The sequence below is a fragment of the Medicago sativa genome, chromosome 2, assembly GCF_051527215.1.
Source record: "Medicago sativa cultivar Bolivia chromosome 2, Bolivia_mono, whole genome shotgun sequence".
Lineage (NCBI taxonomy): Eukaryota > Viridiplantae > Streptophyta > Magnoliopsida > Fabales > Fabaceae > Medicago > Medicago sativa.
The window spans coordinates 65,021,002-65,041,657 of NC_140750.1; the positions used below are offsets into that span (position 1 = coordinate 65,021,002).

Genomic DNA, 20,656 nt, shown 5'->3' on the forward strand with positions numbered 1-20,656 from the left:
AAATAAATGAAGTGTATCATCACTGCCCACCGTACACAATGTACAATTCACAAGACATGTGACTCCTTTATCTTTTAGACATACAAGAGTTGGTAAGTAATTCCTACTGATTCATCATATAAAGTTTTTTTACCTTTGGAGGAATCTTGAGCTTCCAAATTAGATTCCATGATCCTTGTACTTTGAAATAGGATGTATCAAGTAATTCTTGCACACAAAAATGATATGCACTACGAATAGAGTATTCACCATGATTTTCTATTTTTCACATGAGTTGATATGTCGTGTAGCATTGGTTCAACTACCTTCTGATAAAAAAATTGACTGTAAGAAAGGCAAATTCCATTCCTTGCAGTCATGTAGCACGCAATCTAAGACTCTTAGATCAGCTAGAGGAAAATCTCCATCAACATGTGGGATAAATGTAACATCATTTGAAATCCACTTGTTATACCAAACCTAGATATTTACACCATCACCTATCCTCCATCTGCTTCTAACTTTGAGAATAAATTTAGAATTCATATGCTTCGCCATACAAAGTTAGACTTATGTCGCAAAGTCGACTCAAAGAAATTATGTCTAGGATAGTATCTTGCCTTGTAAAGTCTAGCTACCAACAAATCAGAATTTGTCATAACTTTGCAACCATGTTTGTCTAACATAGCTAGATTAAAAGTAGGTAGATTTTCGAAACTCATACCTCCACATTCTTGTGCGTAAACAATTTATCCCAAGAAAGCCACTTTATACCTCTATGTTGAACTCCCGAATGACCTCACCGAAAAGAATTCATCATTCTTTCAATTTCAGCAAAAAGAGAGACAAAGAGAGTGAACAAACTCATAAAGTAGGTAGGGATATATTGAAGCATATATTTGATGAGAACTTAAGGTTCGGCTTTTGAAAGGCTTTTACTACTCCATGAATTGATCTTCTTCCGAATTCTATCTTTGATAAAGTTGAAAGTGGATTTTTTGCTTCTGCCTATCATAGAAGGGAAGCCCAAAATATTTTCCAGTACCTAAAACAGCCTTCGCTCCTAAAATGCTTGCAACATTATTATGATTTGTAGTTAAAACATTTCTGCTAAAAAAAAAAAACTCTAATTTTTTGGGGTTTAGTGCCTGACTAGAAGCTACTCCCTCCGTTACGTTTTATAAGCAAAAGCCGTCATTTCACACTTATTAAGGCAAATGATTGTTCACATTAACTATGCTTCATTTCAGTCTGAAATGTACCAAAATACCCTCGAATTAAATTAAAAGGAAAAAAATGGCATTTAATAAATTGAGTTATTTATTGATACAAAACCAAAACCAAAACGCGTGGAAAGTTGCAGCTCGTTGGATTAAAGCAGCTTAATTATAAAAACAAATTGAGCAATTAATACTTGTACAATTATCAAAACAAGCGAGGGCCAATACCATGCAAGGAGACTAACGTGCCAGTGCCACAATAAGAATAACAAAGGAAGTTGTGCAGCTTCCCATTACTACTTGATTGTATCAATATCAATATGCTAGCATTAATTGTACCTACTTTGAAAATAAAAATGAAGGGTATTTTTGGTACATTATCAATAAATATCAAGCAAATTGTCAACTTTTGCTTATATTTTGTAACAAGCAAATGAAGCAAAATTTGCTTATAAAACGTAACGGAGGGAGTATCTCATAGACAGATAAAATGGCTTGCATTTTATTTGCTTGGTCCACCTTGACGCTTAGAAAGAGGAAACAATTTTGTCATCAAACAAGAGGTGAGATATAATTGTTGCTTTATTACAAATTTTGCCATCATTAATTTCACCGCTTACTCTAGCTTTTCGAATAAGCACTAAAAGACCATCAACACAAATATTGAAGTTTTAGATAAGAGCTATTTTAAAAAATATATATGTTGATATCTGACTCAAAGGCTTGACTAATCATGAAATTAATCTCACCATTCATTAGCAGCAGAGTCAATTGAAATCATAGTAGAATCATGTATGAACCGATCAAACACAAAATTGTTATCACCTAAAAAATTTGAATTTGAAATCCAAAGAGAAGCATATTCATAAATCTCAAAACTACACTATTAGGCCGACCTCTGAGGGGTTTTAAAGGAGCTATCATATGCCAACTATCCAGCCAAAAATTGATTTCCTTTTTATATCCATTTTGTTTCCTGTAAGAGAACATGACTAACCACATTTCGTCAAGTCTCCTCGTCAAAGTTTAAACTACACTGTTTATAAGAGATGCAAGTCTAATTCCACTCGATAGCAAGAATTATTTTATATTTCTTGCAACAAAATTCAAAGTATTGATAGATGCACCATGTACTAATTAATTGAATAATATATCTTAACTCAAAAACGATAAACAACTTCTTTTTGAGTATTACTTTTCCCACCCGACTGCCTTCTCGCGCTCCCTGCAAAAATTCCAAAAATACCCCTGGTCCGGATTTTGTCTTCCGAACCAGATTATTAGTTACTTCCGGAAAATAAAATCCGGACCAGATGTTGTGCGCTTTTTTCTGTCTTTCTTTGATGTAAAGGGCCTCTGTTGACCGTTATATGAACACCACACAAGCTGAAATGCTATTGCAGGGTTCATATGAACGGTCAACAATGACCATGACACCACCGATACCCCTAAAAAACTAAAAACATTTGAAGAAAATTGAAGAAAAGAGGTGAAGAGATTTTCGGAAAATTAAATCCGAACAAAAACGATATGAATATTTTGTGTCTTTCTTTGATGTCAAGGGTCTCTGTTGACCGTTATATGAACCCCACACAAGCTGAAATGTTATTGCATGGTTCATAGGAACGGTCAACAATGACCATGACACCACCGACACCCTTAAAAAACTAAAAACGTTTGAAGAAAATTGAAGAAAAGAGGTGAAGTGAAGAATGGAGGTATTTGTTGAAGATGGAAGCCTATTTATAGCCTTAAACAAGTCCTAGGTCATTAATACAGTCAATGAAAACGTGTTAGTGGTTGTAACCGTCCAAACCCAAATTAATGGCTCTCTTTCAAAGGAATCCAATGCTGAAGCGTTCCGGATTTTACATTCCGGAATGTCCTTAACCCTACAGGAAGTGCCAACTTTCCACTCGTTCACCATTATCGCATTAATCCGGAAAGTATATTCCGGAAACCAAAGGTGCATTCCGGATTGTATATTCCGGAACGCATCAGTGTCATGGCCGGTGGTCTGCCCCACACGTTTTAGACAGTGGTCAAGTAAAAAAAATGTGTTTTACCACGTTTTTTGACTGCATTTATGGCGTCCCAACCATTTTTCACCCACCCCTCCCTATAAATACCCTTCCAAACCCCACCATTTCTCACACCATCCCTCTCCTCCTCTTCTTCCTTCTACAACCATGGTTTTTCATCGTTGGCCTTTCATAGATAAGGGCCTCGTTGAAAACTTTCAGGGTTTGTATGAACGGTCAATGAGGATGGAACCGCGCTGCAACGAAGGGCGGTTCATCTGAGGGTCATGTGGGTCAGTGTGGTTCTTAGCTTCGCCTGTCTGGGCGTAAGTCTGAGCACCCCCCCCCCCCACCTCCCTCAGGGGCATTTGAATCTTCTTCCCGCCCTCCTCTTCCCTCCTCCTCCGGTTTTCCTCCAATAGACAAGCTACTGCTATGTCCTATCACATAGCAGTGGTTAGGCTCTTAGGAGATTAGAAATAGATTTAGGATCTTATGTAATATGCTTAAAAAGCTTGAAAATTATTGTAATGTATTGTTCATATATTAATAAAATGAGTTGTTTTTATGTTTGTGTCTTTTTATTTCTGTTTTTTATTTTATTCGGATTTTATTTTACGAATTGTAGAGCTTAAAATTGCAAAAGTTCTGCTAAAATACTATTTCGGATTTTAAAATCCGGAAACATCTGAAGAATACTAACAATACGTTCCGGAATACGAAATCCGGACCAGGGGTAAAATTGGAAAAAAAAATAGGGCGCGCGAGGAAAGGCATAGGGTGGGAAAAGTAACACTCCTTCTTTTTTAGGTCAAAGAGGTAAGCAACTTCTAAAATGGGCTGAGTTGAAAAAAACATCTAAAGTGTTCAATATTTCAAAGAAATAGAAGATTTTCTTATCCCACCCTCCAACTTTCTTGTGCCCGTGATTCAAATTATAAAATTAAAATAATAATAATGTGTTTTGGTGGGTGTTAAAACGTGTTTTGAAGGGTGTTTTACGCTTTTTGAATTATATAATTCGAAATTCATAGAACACACGACAAATCAGTATGACGGAAAAAGAAAGAATTCTGCTCTTTACCCAACAATTTTTGCTCATTTCCAACTGAAATGACAATTTTACCCCTACGTGAGTTAACTCACGCCAATGCAAAATTCTGAATGATCCAAATTCCGAATCGCAAGCAGGCACGACAGATTAATACTTTTGTTGTTCTTGCCTGCAAAAAGGGTGTAGCCAAGCAAGAGAAACAAAAACGCCTTAACACAGGCGGGCCTAACACGACTCTGCTCCACCTCCTCCTCCTCTGATAAATCCTCCCCCACCAACTAGTTACATCTATTCAACATCTACTCATAACGCTCTTTGAGGGTTGTGTAAGTGACATGAGCACTAGAATTATTACTCACCTGCTCCACCACTTCCTCCACCGGAAACAATAGGTGATTCACCATCAGCTCTACGCCATGGTTATGATCTAAATCATCCTCCTCAATTTGTCGTCCAGTGATGGGAATGTCTAGAAGACAAGCCACAACATCTAGTGTGATGGTCATCTCCCCAACAGGCAGATGGAAGCTGCTATTCTCCTCATGCCATCTCTCAGCCATAACACAAACTAGCCCGTGAGAGATGCTTTCGTACCCAGTCAGAAGGAGGGGCCTTAGATCGGATGTATCCACCAGACCCCAGAACCAATGGTTATCATCTACCGACAACGGAAGTGACAAGCCAGAAAGCATAAGTTTCTTCCCGTGCGAGACGCCGGTCACCTTACGCTCCGCTTGCAACTGAAATACAAAAAAAAAATTAAATAAGTAAAATAAACATGAAATATTGTAAGTAAAAAATAAATGTCACGTATTCTAACAAACACCATTAAAAAAAATTAAATAAGGAAAATAAACATGAAATATTCTAAGTAAAAAATAAATGTCACGCATTCTAACAAACACAGTTAAAAAAATAATACGTAAAATAAACATGAAATATTCTAAGTAAAAATAATTAGTAAAATAAATAGAAAAGTATCATTAAATTAAATAAAGCAATTATACTTACTACTTTATCGTTCCAAAGCTTGTATGCCACGTGTTTACCGAAGTTCGGTAAAAGAGACAACTCATAAGCCCCCTGGAAAGCCCCCATCCTCATCCTCCATACCAGGCTCAGCCTGCTGCTGAGGATGCTGCTCATAATGCTGCTGAGGAGGCTGCTCATACTGGTACGCCTCCTGATATTGTGGCTGATACCCCTCGTGATATTGAGGCTGATACCCCCTCCTGATATTGAGGTTGATACGCCTCCTTATGATAATGCTGCTGATACTTCTCATGATGATGCTGCTCATGCTGGTACTGTGTCGGGTCCACCAACTGGGATGGACCCGTCTGTGACGATGAGGCTCCCGCAGGATCAACCCTAGCAAGTCTCGTGCCCCCCCCCCCTCTCCCTCGACCAGCCAAAGGAGGGTGTACTGCTTGCTTCTCCCTCCGTGCACTACTAGTAGAATTATGCTGCCTCCCTAACCTAAGTCTGTCAAGCCTGTCAGGCATCTGAGACGTATTCATCTGAGACATATCTGCACATTTCAACAAGCAAAAAATCAATCAATGAGACATTTTCATACGGACAATTCAACAACATTTCTAACCATTCAACAACAACTTATATTTCGGCAGTGTCATTTCAATCCGTAAACTAGCACGTTGCAGTCAAACTAACTATAATCAACATTAACAAACATATTTCTAACTAATTTCATCATTAACATTGAAAAATGAAAAGAAAATTCATTGAGACATTTTATCAAACACCTAGAGTTCAAATTTCAATCAACTTAAAATCAAACAATTTCAAATACCTAAAACTACCACATTTCACTCTAAACAACATCTAAACTACAATTCCTAACTTAATTCATCATTAACAATCCTAAAAACTAACATTCAAGCCAAATTTCTAAAAACATAAAAATGTTAAATTTCTTCAAAAAATCTAAAATTTCAACCAAAAAAATGCAATGAAGTAGGATAATCATCACTTACTTGATATTGTGTGAGAAATTGGCTTTGAATGGCGCAAGAATGATGAAATTCACACTTGGAGGGGAAAAATCGCAAGTTTGTGAAGTTGGAAAAATTTGTTTTTGTTTTTTTGCTGATATATGACTTAAGTCACGCAAAGGACACAACTAGCGTGAGTTAACTCACACAGGGGCAAATTCGTCTTTTCAGTTGGGAATGAGCAATTTTTGCTGGGTAAAGAGCAGAATTCAAAAAGAAATAGTCAAGAAAGAAAGCCGAACCCAAATAAAATAAAGGGTTAAATGGTGTTTACACCCCTTCTATCTAAGCGAGTTTTAATTTACCCTTTGTAAAAAAAAAAAAAAACTTTGGACTCCAACCTTGTAATTTAAAAATTATTTGGTTTTAGACATTCGTGACTTTTGAATGTGCAAAATAGATGATATGACAGGGGGGAACCAAAATTCGCTCATATTATAGGGGGCGATAAATTTTGAAATTTGATGTCATGAAGGTACAAACCAAAAGAATCTTCAAATTACAAGGATGAAATCCCAAGTTTTTTTTACAAGGGGTAAACAAAACTCTCTCAAATGACAGGTAGGCATGTCAATGGGGATGGATGGGGTGGGGACAGGTTTTACCTTCACCATCCCCATCCCCGACTTCCATATATTTACTTGTTACGTATACTCATGCTCAACGAGGATCATAGATTGAATCTCATCCCTATTTCCAACGAGTTCGAGTATTCCCGTCCCATTTTCGTTCCCGCAGTAAATCATTATTTTAATAAAATAAAATAAAAGTTTTCTAACACCTAGAGCAATGTTGTAATGCATCGTCCAACAATATGGTCACTTTAACATTTTCTTGACAGTGATTTGGTCAATAAACAAAATATCAATGTTCTATATTAATTGATAATCCAAATTAATAAACAAAATTATCAAAACAATATAACCCAAGTACAAACCACATTAAAAACTAAATTAACTGATAATTCAAATTATCAAACCAAATTGTGTATGATTCTAGTATAGAACGAATAGAAAAATAATAAGGGCAATGAAGGTTTCTAATTTTAGGTAAACCAAAACAAAATCAAACATAAATCATAAAAAAAAAAACACTTGAAGATGATGGTGACAAAGAGAGTGAAGATAATGATGAGACCAAGAGCGATTCACATTGTAAATCTATGAGAATGAGATCGATTGAGAAGATATGATGGCGTTTGATGGCTATGGTGATGGAGAAGAAAGAAACCGAGGGTGTGAGATGTCGAAGGAAAAGATAGAGAACTCAGAGAAGTAAATGAGAGAGTATCGTCTGACAAGCTGAGACTCTGACTATGTGAGTGAAATTGTTTAAGGTTCGGGTTTCTATTTATATAAAAGGGATAACAAAATAATTTTCTACATTCAGGACGGATTTGAGATAGGGTTTGGGGTGGGTACCTATATCCACCGTACCCGACCCGTACCCGTGTTTTAAAATCAGGGAAAGCCTAATCCCATATCCAAACTCTGTTAAAGAGGGGTAAACACCATTTAACCCAAATGAAAATACAAGTTAATGACACCATTTAATTGTTCCACCCATGAAATGAACTCATATTCTTTTGAACAACTCATTCTTGGTGAAGCTTATTAACCACTTGAGCTCAATTACTTGATTTCAAGTCATCTTATTTTAAACGATTCAAATATCAACATTTAATGCTTTTATAGTTTTATTTTTTACAAGTACATTCTATAGTTTATAAAACATATCGATTGAATAATAATTTGATATTCGCTAAAAACAAAATATTCCTTTTGACATCAATAAATATTGTGCATCAAATGGTGAGTGTAGCTAATAATTTGTAAATACTTGTGGGTGAAATCATTGAACATTTTCATATAAGTGTTTATGGATTGAAATCATTTTGACTCTTCATGAGAGAATGATTAGTTCAACCATGATCTTTCATGAAAAAAAAGGGTATGTTTTCCATATTCAGTTATACACTATCATTATAAATAGAGGAGTGTTATTTGAACAACCAATTTGGTGACAACTTATTTGACAACCATATTTTACAAAGAAAAAAGTGGTATTGGCACGGAAACCATAGCAATAGAGAGATAAAGTAAAAAGTAATGTGAGTATGAGAGAGAAAGTTGTTGCAAAAGTTGTCACTAAATGGATATTCAAATATCATTTCTCTTATAAATATATGTATTAGGACGTTAGTTTTCATATATCTAACAACTAGAATGATCTTACTATACATCCAAGGTAGTCTGACCTACCAAAACCCTAACCATCTTGTAACCCTAGCACACACAATGATAAATTTATCCTTTAATATCAAACCATTTCCCTATAATTTGTTGCATTCCTGCGCATTAGTCTCGAGCCACTCAAACCCTAGCCCACTCACACTTTTTCATTGGTCTTGAGCCACTCAATATCATGTTTTCCAAATGGTGCCAATTGCTACAAAACCCTATGGCGCCATTTGCATCATACTCCCAACTACTTCATTAAACACAACTATAAATTAGGCAAATGTTAAAATAGGTACATGTTTAACACATTCATTAATGAACGTTCATGCTTACTTAAATAAAAGAGTAATGCTTACTTTAAACGATGCTATGTGGCCATTCAAGAGCTCATTAACCAATACTAAGGCCCAACTATCAACTACTTCATTAAGTTGATCACTTCTTTTCCCTTGCTATTTAAAAGAACAAAGTTTGCAACAAATTACTTTTGATGCATGCATTTTGATAGTTAGATAAAAATCATTCTGTTTTCAAACTATTAACATAAGGATCTAGATGTCAAGTTTGGAGAACTTTGTAGATGTTGTTGATGCGTTAATCCACCGTAAAGGTTTCTTGATTTTAAATTTTGTTTCGATTTCGTATTCATAAAGGATTTTACGCATATTTTTTTCTATGGTTGTTGTACACTTCTTCTTTTTTCACATCTATTTTGTAAAACTCTATACTTACATTGCTCATCTTATACTACCAGTTTAGAATAATTCAAATGGGATTGTGTGCAAAACTGTTAGAAGTGATTTGTTGGAATTAAGGACATTGCACATGGAATTTGACATCAACACTATATGTATATTTCAAGCTTTCAAATTTATATCTTCATAAAATGGAATACCAATCATTCTTTATATTAATACTAGACATTTGATACATTTTGATACAATATAGAGTTTTGATACATTATGTGTTTGAATTCCTCGTGGTACCTTTCCCATGCCAAGTACAGTTAAAACTCTATAAATTAATAATGTCAGGACCGGAGAAATTTATTAATTTAGAGAGTTATTAATTTATCGATAAATTAATAATTATTAATTTAAAGAGTTTTTAAGTAATGATACTGTACATACCAAACAAAAAGGCAAATTAGTCTATGCCTCTTAGAATTACGTTGCAGCGAACCTTAGGACTCAACGTAAATTAGTAACTATTGTGTTCATATGCATTGGAAATCAATAATGACTTTTAAAGTATAGTAAATGTAAACAAGAGGAACAAATGTGTTCAATGTATTCTTAATTTTTTTTTTCAGTTTCTATTAATTATTAATTTATGATTTTCTTGGGACCGAAAATTATAAAGGGATCTCCCGAAAAATTATTATCTTATTATTTTATCGAGTTTTTCAATTTTTTACATTGGCCCAAGTCGGGACCGGACAAATTTATTATTTTAGAGAGTTTATTAATTTACCGAGTATTAAATTAAAGAGTTTCTACTGTACGTGACTTACTGAGTCACATCGCCCATGCCAAGCACATGACTAACATGTGGGTGGTGGGTGGGGGGGGGGGGGGGGGGGGGGGGGGGGGGGTATGGTACTATTATCTCCTTTATGGTCCAAGATAGCCAGCCCTATTTAACACAGATCGTGGGAATTATCCGACCAAGCAAAATGTCAACCATGGAACCAATGGTGCATAAATTGTATATCATAATGAAAGAAACCCATATCTTTAATCCAAAAACAACTAAGTCCAATATTTTTAAACCAAAAATTGCAAGTGAAAAACCGTGAAGAGCCTATGGCAATGCCGAATAATAGAGTCCTAAAAACAAGTTCAAGGGAACGAGGTCCGTGAAGGCTCTAAATCACAAATAAAATTTACTAAAGGGCCACAACAAGGGAAAAACACTCCGATCAGAACTCCTTTGATGAAACAGTAGTGAGCAGTCGATAGGAACTCCTTGGTGAACGACCCCAAGAGGTGTTTAGAGGTGGTGCTGCGCTGATAAGCCTGCACACCACCATTTTTATCAACTACATCTCTCTTATTTGGAATGAGGAAAGGATGAAAGGTTGAGCTGGTGGCGCGGCTGAGTATGAAGAGAGAGAAGAGAGGATACATGTTCTTAATCAAAGTATTCATATGTCATAATTAATAGGAAACTTGTGTTAATCCAACAAAAAACATAAAGGAGTTTCGAAGAATCCTAATCACCGTTAAACATCTAATCAAACAAACCAGACATATTTGTCTAATAAATCAAAACTTGCAAACATCCTTAAATTTATAGTCTTTAATAATAAGTTTTGTAAATTTTCTAGTAGAAAACAACAATTTGTGTGAAGACGATACACTTACTAATTTATTACTTGAAACAGTTTGGTACAATTACCAAATTTGTCATTAAGTAACATTGTTTCTCCTTGTATCTGCAAAAGAAAAACAATTTTTTTTATATTATTCTTTTAAACCACTTCTTGATAGAAGGGAGGGTCACATGTTCGAACAACATTATAATTTACCCTCCCACTATGGTTAAAAAATTATCCGACCTTTGTAATATCTGATATTTTTCCTAAGGGTAAAAACATTTTTATTCCATCACAAAAGGTTAAAAAATTAAAATTATTTTTTATAATTGGATTTTTTTATACAACCTCCTTACTAAGTATATTAAAGGGACAAACAAGATAATTCAATATAGTTAAGGGACATTTTACCAAGTGTTCTAAAATCTATTAAATCTATGCAAAGTAAGTTTGAGTTTTAAACATTATAAAGTGGTCATATCTTTTTCTATTTGATACATGCAAAAGAAAGGGAAATATATGGCTAAATTTGTGACGTTTGTTTATGTTATGATCTACTTTGTGTCCCTATTTCCTTTTACAAAGGGTGGTGAGAATTGTTTGATTATGTTGAAATTGTATTCTTTACTTCTTATGTAATCTTCTATCCCCTTTAATTTGTAACATTCTTTTTTCCTTTTTTCTCATTACAGCATACTTTGAATGTCATAATGATTCTGCTTGTGAAACAACACTTAAGTGTGTGCTTCCTAGGATTCCTCGGTGTATTAAATACAAATGTCTATGTGGTATTTCAAATGGTCCTGGTAACCGTTGGAGTACAAGACCAGAGAGAATACAAAAAGGCTCTACAGAGAGGAATGGCTTCTTGCACTAGGAAAAGATATAATAAATATGATATATGATAAAATATTCTATGATATGTAATTTAATTATTGCGTTGGCACCCAATACTTGAATTGTTTTTTTTTCTTCTCTAATTTCAAAGACCATGCAGTTATAGCTTGGTACCATAAGACAATGATAATCAAATGAAATAAATCATAAAATATTACTATTTATATTATCATTTTCTATCTTAATTTAATTAAACACACTAACTCATATTATGATATTACTAATCATAACTCAAATATTACTCTTACAATTACATTAGACGATTGTAGGATACCGTGCAATAGTGAGGAAAGTTAATAAATTCTAAAAATTTGATTAGAATAAAAAAAATCGTCTATAGCTAGAACGACTCTCACAAATAAACTAATTTGTGAAAAATTAATTGGATTGAAGCTATCTCATCATCATTATCTGAAATTGAGATATCTCTGCTAGATTGGTCACAATTTGTATCGATTAAACAAATCGTTGAAATCCCAAAGGGATACATTCTCGAAGAGTCGTATATTCTTCTTACTGATCAACGATTATTACAATATTGGGTAACCCTGTCATATATTTTATGTCTCCTATATATGTTTCCAAATGAGATAATTGTCTCTTCAACATAATGACATCTCTTTTTGGAACGTAGATTAGTTTCCATGTCTTTAGCTCCATTCTCAAGTCCCTGAACTTACGAAGTCTCGTTTTTGCAGTATACCAATTCGTTAGCATACCTCCGAGCCATTTTTTATTAACATAATGACATCGAGCTCTTATTGTAGTCTGTGTTACTGAATAAGCGATTTTTTTTGTACCAACAATTAAGAATTGTTTTCCTCTGCTTCCTGCATCAAAAATGAACTCAAAGTTTATGATAAAAAACGAGCAGTTTGAGTAAGATTTGTAATCTGAATACATTTAGGCTTTGCAATATAAAAGGTGTCATTCGAGGATTCCATTTCCTAGTATCATGACGAAAATGAACTCAAAGCTTCCATCAACTCTTCAAAAGTTATGTTCCAATATCTTTTTGTCGTTTATCCCCACACTTTTTTTTATAAAAAAAAAAGTGAAAAGATATAAGACTAGATATCCTAAAATAGCAATAAATAATTGTTAGGATGGAGCCTTCTTTTTTATAGACGACTGAACATTAATATATCAGGTCATTCATTTTTTATATTTATTAATAAAATTTATTATATATACTTTATTACCAAATCAAACGTCTCCATTTAAACGATGAATTGAATGCCCTTTTATGAAGTATTAAATCATATATTTCTAATGCATCACATAAATTATTTTAAATAAAAAAAACAAATAATAATTCTCTATGATGGAACAAAAAAATTTCAATTTCTACTTCGAATAATTGTTTTTCAAGGTAATTTTGTTATGTTGCCTTGACCGATGACCGTAAACAGTACATTATTCTTTTGAATTCAATACAAACAGGTGGTATCATTCACCCTAAAAACAACATTTTCTTTAAGACCTTTCAACCAATCAATACGACCATAAAGAACGGTTTGCTAAAACTCTGTAAGTTTCTTGAAAATTTGCTTTGGATATGAAACTTTGAGTATTCATAGATGTTTTTGTTATTCCCAATCAAATGTATTTCTAATATTTGCTCCACTTTTGGAAGACCTTGTGTTATATCACGGATCTTGCTTTTTCAGATATGAATGTAAATAAAATATATCCTTGATAAAAGATTTCTCCATAATGCCGATGAATTGTTTCTCTAGGAGTAGTCAAATATGGCTTAGTCGATCTTATTATTACAGAATCTATTTGAACTATTTAAATTTGACCCGATCTTAGTTTTAGATATGGCCCATTTTTCATTTTAGCTATACATATATTTTCGCAAATAAATTATCTAAGACTATTTATTGTAAACATTTTTTTTTTTCACAATAATAATGATTGAGAAAACACCAATTCAATTGGAATGGATTCAAAACTGACATTACTTAATAATGTTCTTTTCAGACGGATATTTAGACCAATACACCCTCTTTCCACAATATCATTATGTGCAAAGTCACCACTTCATCATCATGGATTGTCAACTTAGGGGGCATCTGTTCCATATTGACCTAAAACTCAGTCCTTCATCACCTTGCGACCCATTTCTAAGTGAACCCAGTCCACCTCACATAAGGAGGCCACAATTCGTAACGTCTCAACAGCTTGAAATGCGTCTCAACAGCTACCAGATCGAAACATTGAAGGGCATCGTCCGTAGCCCCAATAGTACTCTCCAACAGCTCCTCTTGAGCGCCATTAAGTACATTTCTTCACAAAAATGCAAAGTATATTTTCTTTCAACCTGAAAATCTCACTCTTTGCTATCATATTGACTTGAGCGTCGAAGTGCTTGTAGGTGCCACCTCAAACATTCAAACTCAACGAAACTCTACTTCAATTCAGCCAACCTTCTCGATCATCCATTCCAAAGAATACTAAACAATGACATCATCATGATGTAGTTCCAAATAGTAATAAAAATGTTCTTTTTCTTCTTTTTGAGCAAGTAGTTCATAGGAGCAATTTATTTCCATTCTTCTAATTAAGTCCATGTTTTGTTAAGTCAATACTCAACACGCGTGAACAACAGCTAATTAGTGGCAATGCAAAAATAACCAATAAAATGAAAGTCAAGTCAACCCCAATTGCATTACATGTAGAGGTCTATGAAAAAAATAATATAGGGGAAATGTTAACTTGTGCCCTTGGGACATAAATTAAGGAACCAAAAGTAGAAGTTTTTTTCTTGAAAATTGTGCGTTCAATGTCTTGAAAGTTTCAAAAGTTATCTTTTCAACATAAAATTTATTACTTAATTCTATTTTAAGTTCCTTAACTTGTGCCCTTATCACCCATAATATAATATAGGGATCCAATGAACTAATGCTTATGTATATGTAGATTTTGGACATGTGTAGAAGCCGCAATGGCCACCGTGACCCGCCGGTAAAGAGGATCCTCTACACGTGCACCTATGTTTGATTTTTATTAACAAACCATGTTAGTACTACAAATACCTAAGTTAGTAGTAGTTTTCTTCAACTCGCCTATGGTACGTATAAATTAATTAATTATATTCTAGAAATTTGAAAAAGAATTTGTTCAAACTTTTTTTTAAATTTTAAATTTGAAAAGGAAGGAGAAGTTAATTATGATTCAAAGTAGACCTTGAGTTTATCTGCCGAAGAGCAATCTTCATGAAGTATTTAGATCTAGCTCATCTGACTCAACTAGCATAGAAAAAAGATTATACGGATATACGTATTGTCGATTTTTGGAGTGATGTAGTGTTAGATAACATTGTTCAATCCTCTTTTGATTTGAAAACAAAATCACATTCAAGGGTATGGTTTCTATAGTATGACATATTTGAACGTTGTTAGTGATGAAAATTTAAATCTAAATGTTGCTCACGACTTAAAAATATTGTAGTATGTTTTGAAGGATAAAGATGCTAGAGAAATTAAGCATAAAATATATATCGGTGAGAGAATGCTGCTTAAATATGGTGAATGAAGTTCAATTACTCCTTCCGTCCTTATTTATAGAAGTAGTTTACAAAAAAGTTGTCCCTAAATACAAGATCATATACAAAATTTTAGATGCATTGATTATTCTTTTTTCAAATATACCCCTTATTAATACTACCAATTTATCTTGGTATATGAAAAGTTAACATTAAATATATATTTAATTAAGGGTAATCTAGTAATACTCATACACATTTAAAACAACTTTATTACTCCAACAAATTTTCTTAATACGCATGATTTTTGTAAACTACTCCTATAAAGAGGGACGGAGTGAGTACATAATATTTGCTCAAGGGGTAAAAAGTCTCCCTAATTTGAGAAACATATCATTTAATTTTTAAAATTTCTTCCTAGATTAGGTTTATGTCCTCCAGTTTTTTTGTTAATAACTTTTAGCTTGGGAAAAAAAATATTGCGAAAAGAAATCGAGTTAAAAAAAGTATTTAAAATATGTAGTTGGTCTCAATAATTCAAACATTTTTTTTTTGGTCAGGATAATTCAAACACTTTTAAACAAGTGGTAAAAAGTCTAAACTCCGACTCTAATAGTTTGTTTTGTACACATTGATGGGAGGTGAGACATTATAATGCAATGGAAGGGAGAGAAGAGGATGAATTTTATTTGCATATACATGTTAGGTTAAAAGATAGAAAAGGGTAATTTTTAATTTCACATATGATTGATTCACAAGAGCGAATCGATTTTTAAAATAATTTACTTTGTTACTCTTATAATGTTACATCTTTCATGATGTTCATGGACCCATAATGTTGAAAAAAGATTGAGGACATATTCTTAATATATTTCTCTACTAGTTTCAGTGCTACTAATTTGAGAATTGAGACTATTTTTAGAGCTCATAGTATAATTTCCAGAAACAATAAAAAGAATAAGTGCAAATTTTCTTACATATTTGTTCCTAAAAAAATTAAGTGCAGTTTTCCTTGAAACAATAAAAAGATAGAACATTGACCTCAAAAAAAAAAAAAGATAGAACATTGGTGCAGTTTTTTCTAAATATGTTTATACCACACGAGTTCGATTCAGATCTTGCGTATATAGTAATATTAAAATACTTGAGGTAAATCTATAAATAAATAAAAAACTTGAGGTAAAATTTTATCGTTGATTGTATTCATGTCTAGTTTGAGAAATAAGTCACTATAGACTATATATAAAATGATACAAGAGTGGGCAGTATTGTTTGTTCCAACACATATATTCTATATGCAGCCCCCTCTGTCCTCCTAAAAATGTGCTTGATTGTTCATTTGACAATTAAACGCAAATTAAGCAACGTAACAATGCTTCATTATATTTTCCCATAAAACTAAATAAAATTTAACTAAGAACCACAGAAAGTAACATATGCACCGAATATACCAGATACAAACGTATTGACATTGTTTAGGTCAGAAATATTCAGACCTATATGGGATTTGCTAATTTACACACATTAATTTTTTAGTTGGTGTAAGTCAAAAAAAAAAAAAAAAACCCTATAAATTTGTTAAATACACACCATATCTTAAGGTGTAGCTTGCTAATTTATACCAACTAAAAAATTAGTTGGTAGGTATTAAAATCTCTTAACCATTTAGTTGTTAGTTTGATCTCTCAAAGGAGTTAATTAGGGAGTTAAAGTTTTAGGGTTTAAGTCCTGACAAGGTGATAAATAATATACTAACATTTATCATTAAAAAAAAAAAACTCATGTTCAGAACGGTCAACCTTTTAAATTGATCTCAATTACTCGATTAATTAGTCTCACACGAATATACTCAGTTTTAAGTTTAACAACACAAGAAAAAAAAATATTATAGTAGTATTTGACGAACCCCACATTTCCACATAAAGGAAAATATAGTATCGCAGCTATTTATTTATTTTTTGCAAACAAAAAAAAAATGTAGTATCACAACATAAAGATTTAACCTTGCATGATATGCACCATTTTTGTCATCAACTTTAATTATTTATTTTGTCTAAAACAAAACTTTAATTATCTATGAACTTGGAAGCCTTAGTAAAAAAAAAATGAACTTGGAAGCTTTCTTAAACTATCTTCAAAACAAGTTAACTTTTGTTAATTATTGCAATAATTAATAGAGAAATTGGAGCACAGAATCATGCCTATATGCTTGTACATTACTCAACTATGCTCAAACCGAGAATTTAGTTGAATTGCACTCTCTTATTCAACCTTGCAATTGCAAGCAACAAGCTTTCGTCCCCTAAGATCATGGAGCATTTCACGATAAACTTTAGTTTAAATTCCACACAAATTTCTTTAATCCATCACACACACTCCAATTATCAACTAGCTGGCTAGAGCAATATAATTCACCATCTCTTAACTTGAGTGTGAGATAGAATTAATATGGCCAATACAATCCTAAAGCTCACAATAATTCTCTCTTTACTCATCTCTCTATCCTTGTTTGTTTCATCCAATGATGATGATAATAATCATCATGACATTGAAGATGAAGAGGAACAAGAGTACTATGTTCTTGACACACATCATGGATCAAGAAGTAGATTCTTGGCAAACATAATAAAGAAAGGAAGACAATGTAATCGTGAGACGAATAATATATGCAATGGAGTTCGAGCAAACAAGGGAAACGATTTGCTTTTTTGTTGCAAGAAACATTGTCGCAATGTTTTGAGTGACAAGAACAATTGTAATGTGTGTGGCAACAAATGCAAGCAAGGAGAAAGATGTTGCAATGGAGTTTGTACCAATGTTTTGTCAAATGTTCGTCATTGTGGAAAGTGTAAGAAGGAGTGTTCAAATGGTGATCCTTGTGGAAATGGGTTTTGTGGGTATGCATAAAATGAAGTTAATTAATTAATTATTACAAGGTATAGGAGTCCTTCTCCAAAAAAAAAAATTATAAGGTATAGGAGTCAATAAATTATATATTATATATTTCAATTTTGAGATATAAATGTATGAGAATGGTATTGATACATTGTTTTAGCATAAGTTACTTATTGGAAAAAAAAAAAAAATATTAACATGTTGAAAAGAATGTATTGCTAGCATTTCTCTAAAAATATTTTCAGCAAGTCGTATGACACATATAGCATACACTATTGGTTTGTCAAAATGTAATTTGTTTTTTTGTGTTATCAATACCATATTATTATATATATGTGGTAAAATAAAGGTTTATACATGAAGATCACTAACCATATGGAAAGCCAAGTATGTAACTCGCCATCTGTTCCTGTGGTATTATTTGGGAAAGTTTATGGAAACAGTTTATGAAATGTTTATAATAAAAATAAAAATAAACCTTATTTTCTTAAGTTATATATATGAGCACTTTTTTTTTTGGTACAATATATATGAGCACTTTTATGTTAATGGTTTATGCAATAATAGCTTTATTAAACTATTTGTTCCAACATAATATTTTTTTAATATATAAAAAAAAAGGGTTAATACGTTTTTACCCCCTGTAATATAGGCGAGTTCCGGTTTTCCCCCTGTAAAAAAGATTCTTTCGATTCCAACCCTGTAATTTAAAGATTCCGTCGAAAACCCCCCTGAGCACATTTGAGACACCCCCAGTAGATGACGTGGCATGATGTGGCGCGCTGAGTCACCTATTCTGCTGACGTGGCACGCTGACTGTATAATTAATTTTATTTTTTATTTTTTTTTAGGGACACGTGGCATTTGTCATTTTTTTAATTTAAAAATAATTTTTTTAAAAAAAAAATCTAAAAAACGAAAATAATTCAGAAAAAATTTATTCCGAAATTTTTTTTAAAAATTGGAAAAATTAATAAAAATGAAAAAAAAATCTGGAAAATTTTAAAAATAAAAAATAAAATCTGGGAAATTTTAAAAAATAATAATTTAAATTCTGAAAAAATAAATAAAAATTGAAAATTATGAAAAAATTCGGAAAAAAATTAAAAAAATTAATAAAAATGAAAACAAAAATCTGGAAAATTTTAAAATAATAATAATCTTTTAAAAAAAATTCTGGACACATAAATAAAAATTGAAATAATGGAAAAAATAAATAAAAATGGAAAAATAGTTTTTTTTGAAATTTAAAAAATTAGAAAAAAGTTCGGATTTTTTTCGAAATTTAGAAGATATTTAAAAATACTGGAATTTAATTTTCAAAAAAAAAAAGTTTAGATTATTTCGAAATAAAAAAACTGGAAAATATTTAAAATTTTAAAAATCTGGATATATATTTTTTAAAACCCAATTACAATTTGAAAATTAAATTTTAAAAATTACAATATGTATGTATGACTCTATTTTTCATGAGTCAAATTCTCATCTAAAACATCTTGCCTATGTAATTAGCATTTTAATTTTTAGGTAAATGCAACTTATTATATTTCCTAACTAGTTTAACTATAAATTCACAGAGAAATCCCAATAGCAGACGCGTTGAGGCAACAAATTGAAGTTCAAAGACATTGGAAGAGCAACTTGAGGTAGTCACTTTTTAAATTTTAATGTCTCTTAAATAAGACACTTTTTAAAATTTTACACGCATTAATAATTCTTTTTACAAAAATATTCCTATGCAATTCAAGCTTCTCAGATTTTTTTCCTAAATTTTTAATTAAACTAAAATCGATTTTTTTTCTTCAGATTATATGATTTTTAAAATTTAATTTTCATATTGTAATTGGATTTTAATAAAATATATATCCAGATTTTTAAAATTTTAAATATTTTCCAGTATTTTTTATTCCGCAAAAAAATCTAAACTTTTTTATTTTGAAAATTAAATTCCAGTATTTTTAAATATCTTCTAAATTTCAAAAAAAAATCCGAACTTATTTTAAATATTTTCAGTTTTTAATTTTTATTATTAAAATGATTTAATGATGTGGTATGTATATACACACATGTCATGCGAATTTTTTTTTCCAGATTTTTAATTTTTTTTCATTATTTTCAATTTTTATTAATTTTCCAGCATTTTTTTTAAAAATATTTATTTTTTTAAATTTTTCAGATTTTATTTTTTATTTTTAAAATTTTTACAGGGGGAAAACTGGAACTCGCCTAAATTACAGGGGGATAAAGACATAAAAAAATGACAAATGCCACGTGTACCCTATCAAAAAAATAAAAAATAAAATTAATTATACAGTCAGCACGCCACGTCAGCTGAAAAGGGTGACTCAGCGCGCCACGTCACGCCACGTCATCAGCTGGGGGGGTCCAATATTCGACCAGGGGGTTTTCGACGGAATCTTTATATTACAGGGTTGGAATCGAAAGAATCTTTTTTACAGGGGGGAAAACCGGAACTCGCCTATATTACAGGGCGGTAAAAACGTATTAACCCAAAAAAAAATTATGAG

At 32.2% G+C, this 20,656-nt stretch overlaps 2 protein-coding genes and 1 long non-coding RNA gene across 3 annotated transcripts; 2 read left to right on the forward strand and 1 right to left on the reverse strand.

Moving 5' to 3' along the window:
* Positions 1-4,573: 4,573 nt before the first annotated feature.
* Positions 4,574-6,922, reverse strand: LOC146949722 (uncharacterized). The gene is made up of 3 exons (XM_085748557.1): positions 6,895-6,922; positions 5,447-5,805; positions 4,574-5,014 (listed from the first exon to the last, which is right to left on the reverse strand). Exons 1-3 carry the CDS (start codon positions 6,920-6,922, stop codon positions 4,574-4,576), a joined length of 828 nt encoding a protein of 275 aa, XP_085604683.1.
* A 4,263-nt stretch (positions 6,923-11,185) lies between these two features.
* On the forward strand, positions 11,186-11,907 carry LOC146949723 (uncharacterized). The gene is made up of 2 exons (XR_015027367.1): positions 11,186-11,435; positions 11,539-11,907. It is a non-coding gene; the product is annotated as an uncharacterized LOC146949723 (long non-coding RNA).
* A 5,700-nt stretch (positions 11,908-17,607) lies between these two features.
* GRI (Stigma-specific Stig1 family protein) lies at positions 17,608-18,621 on the forward strand. Its single transcript, XM_085745659.1, has one exon. The coding sequence runs from the start codon at positions 17,682-17,684 to the stop codon at positions 18,138-18,140; it is 459 nt and encodes a 152-aa protein (XP_085601785.1). The 5' UTR covers positions 17,608-17,681; the 3' UTR covers positions 18,141-18,621.
* The last annotated feature ends 2,035 nt before the right edge of the window (positions 18,622-20,656 follow it).

Bases quoted from the DNA above. Each gene is read 5' to 3' on its own strand.
- GRI (XM_085745659.1), top strand. From the start codon at position 17,682: ATGGCCAATACAATCCTAAAGCTCACAATAATTCTCTCTTTACTCATC.
- LOC146949722 (XM_085748557.1), bottom strand. From the start codon at position 6,922: ATGGAAGTCGGGGATGGGGATGGTGAAG. The intron at 5,806-6,894 runs GTAAAACCTGTC...TGAAATGTGCAG, and splicing joins CGGGGATGGGGATGGTGAAG to ATATGTCTCAGATGAATACG. The intron at 5,015-5,446 runs GTATGAGCAGCC...TTTGTATTTCAG, and splicing joins CAATATCAGGAGGCGTACCA to TTGCAAGCGGAGCGTAAGGT.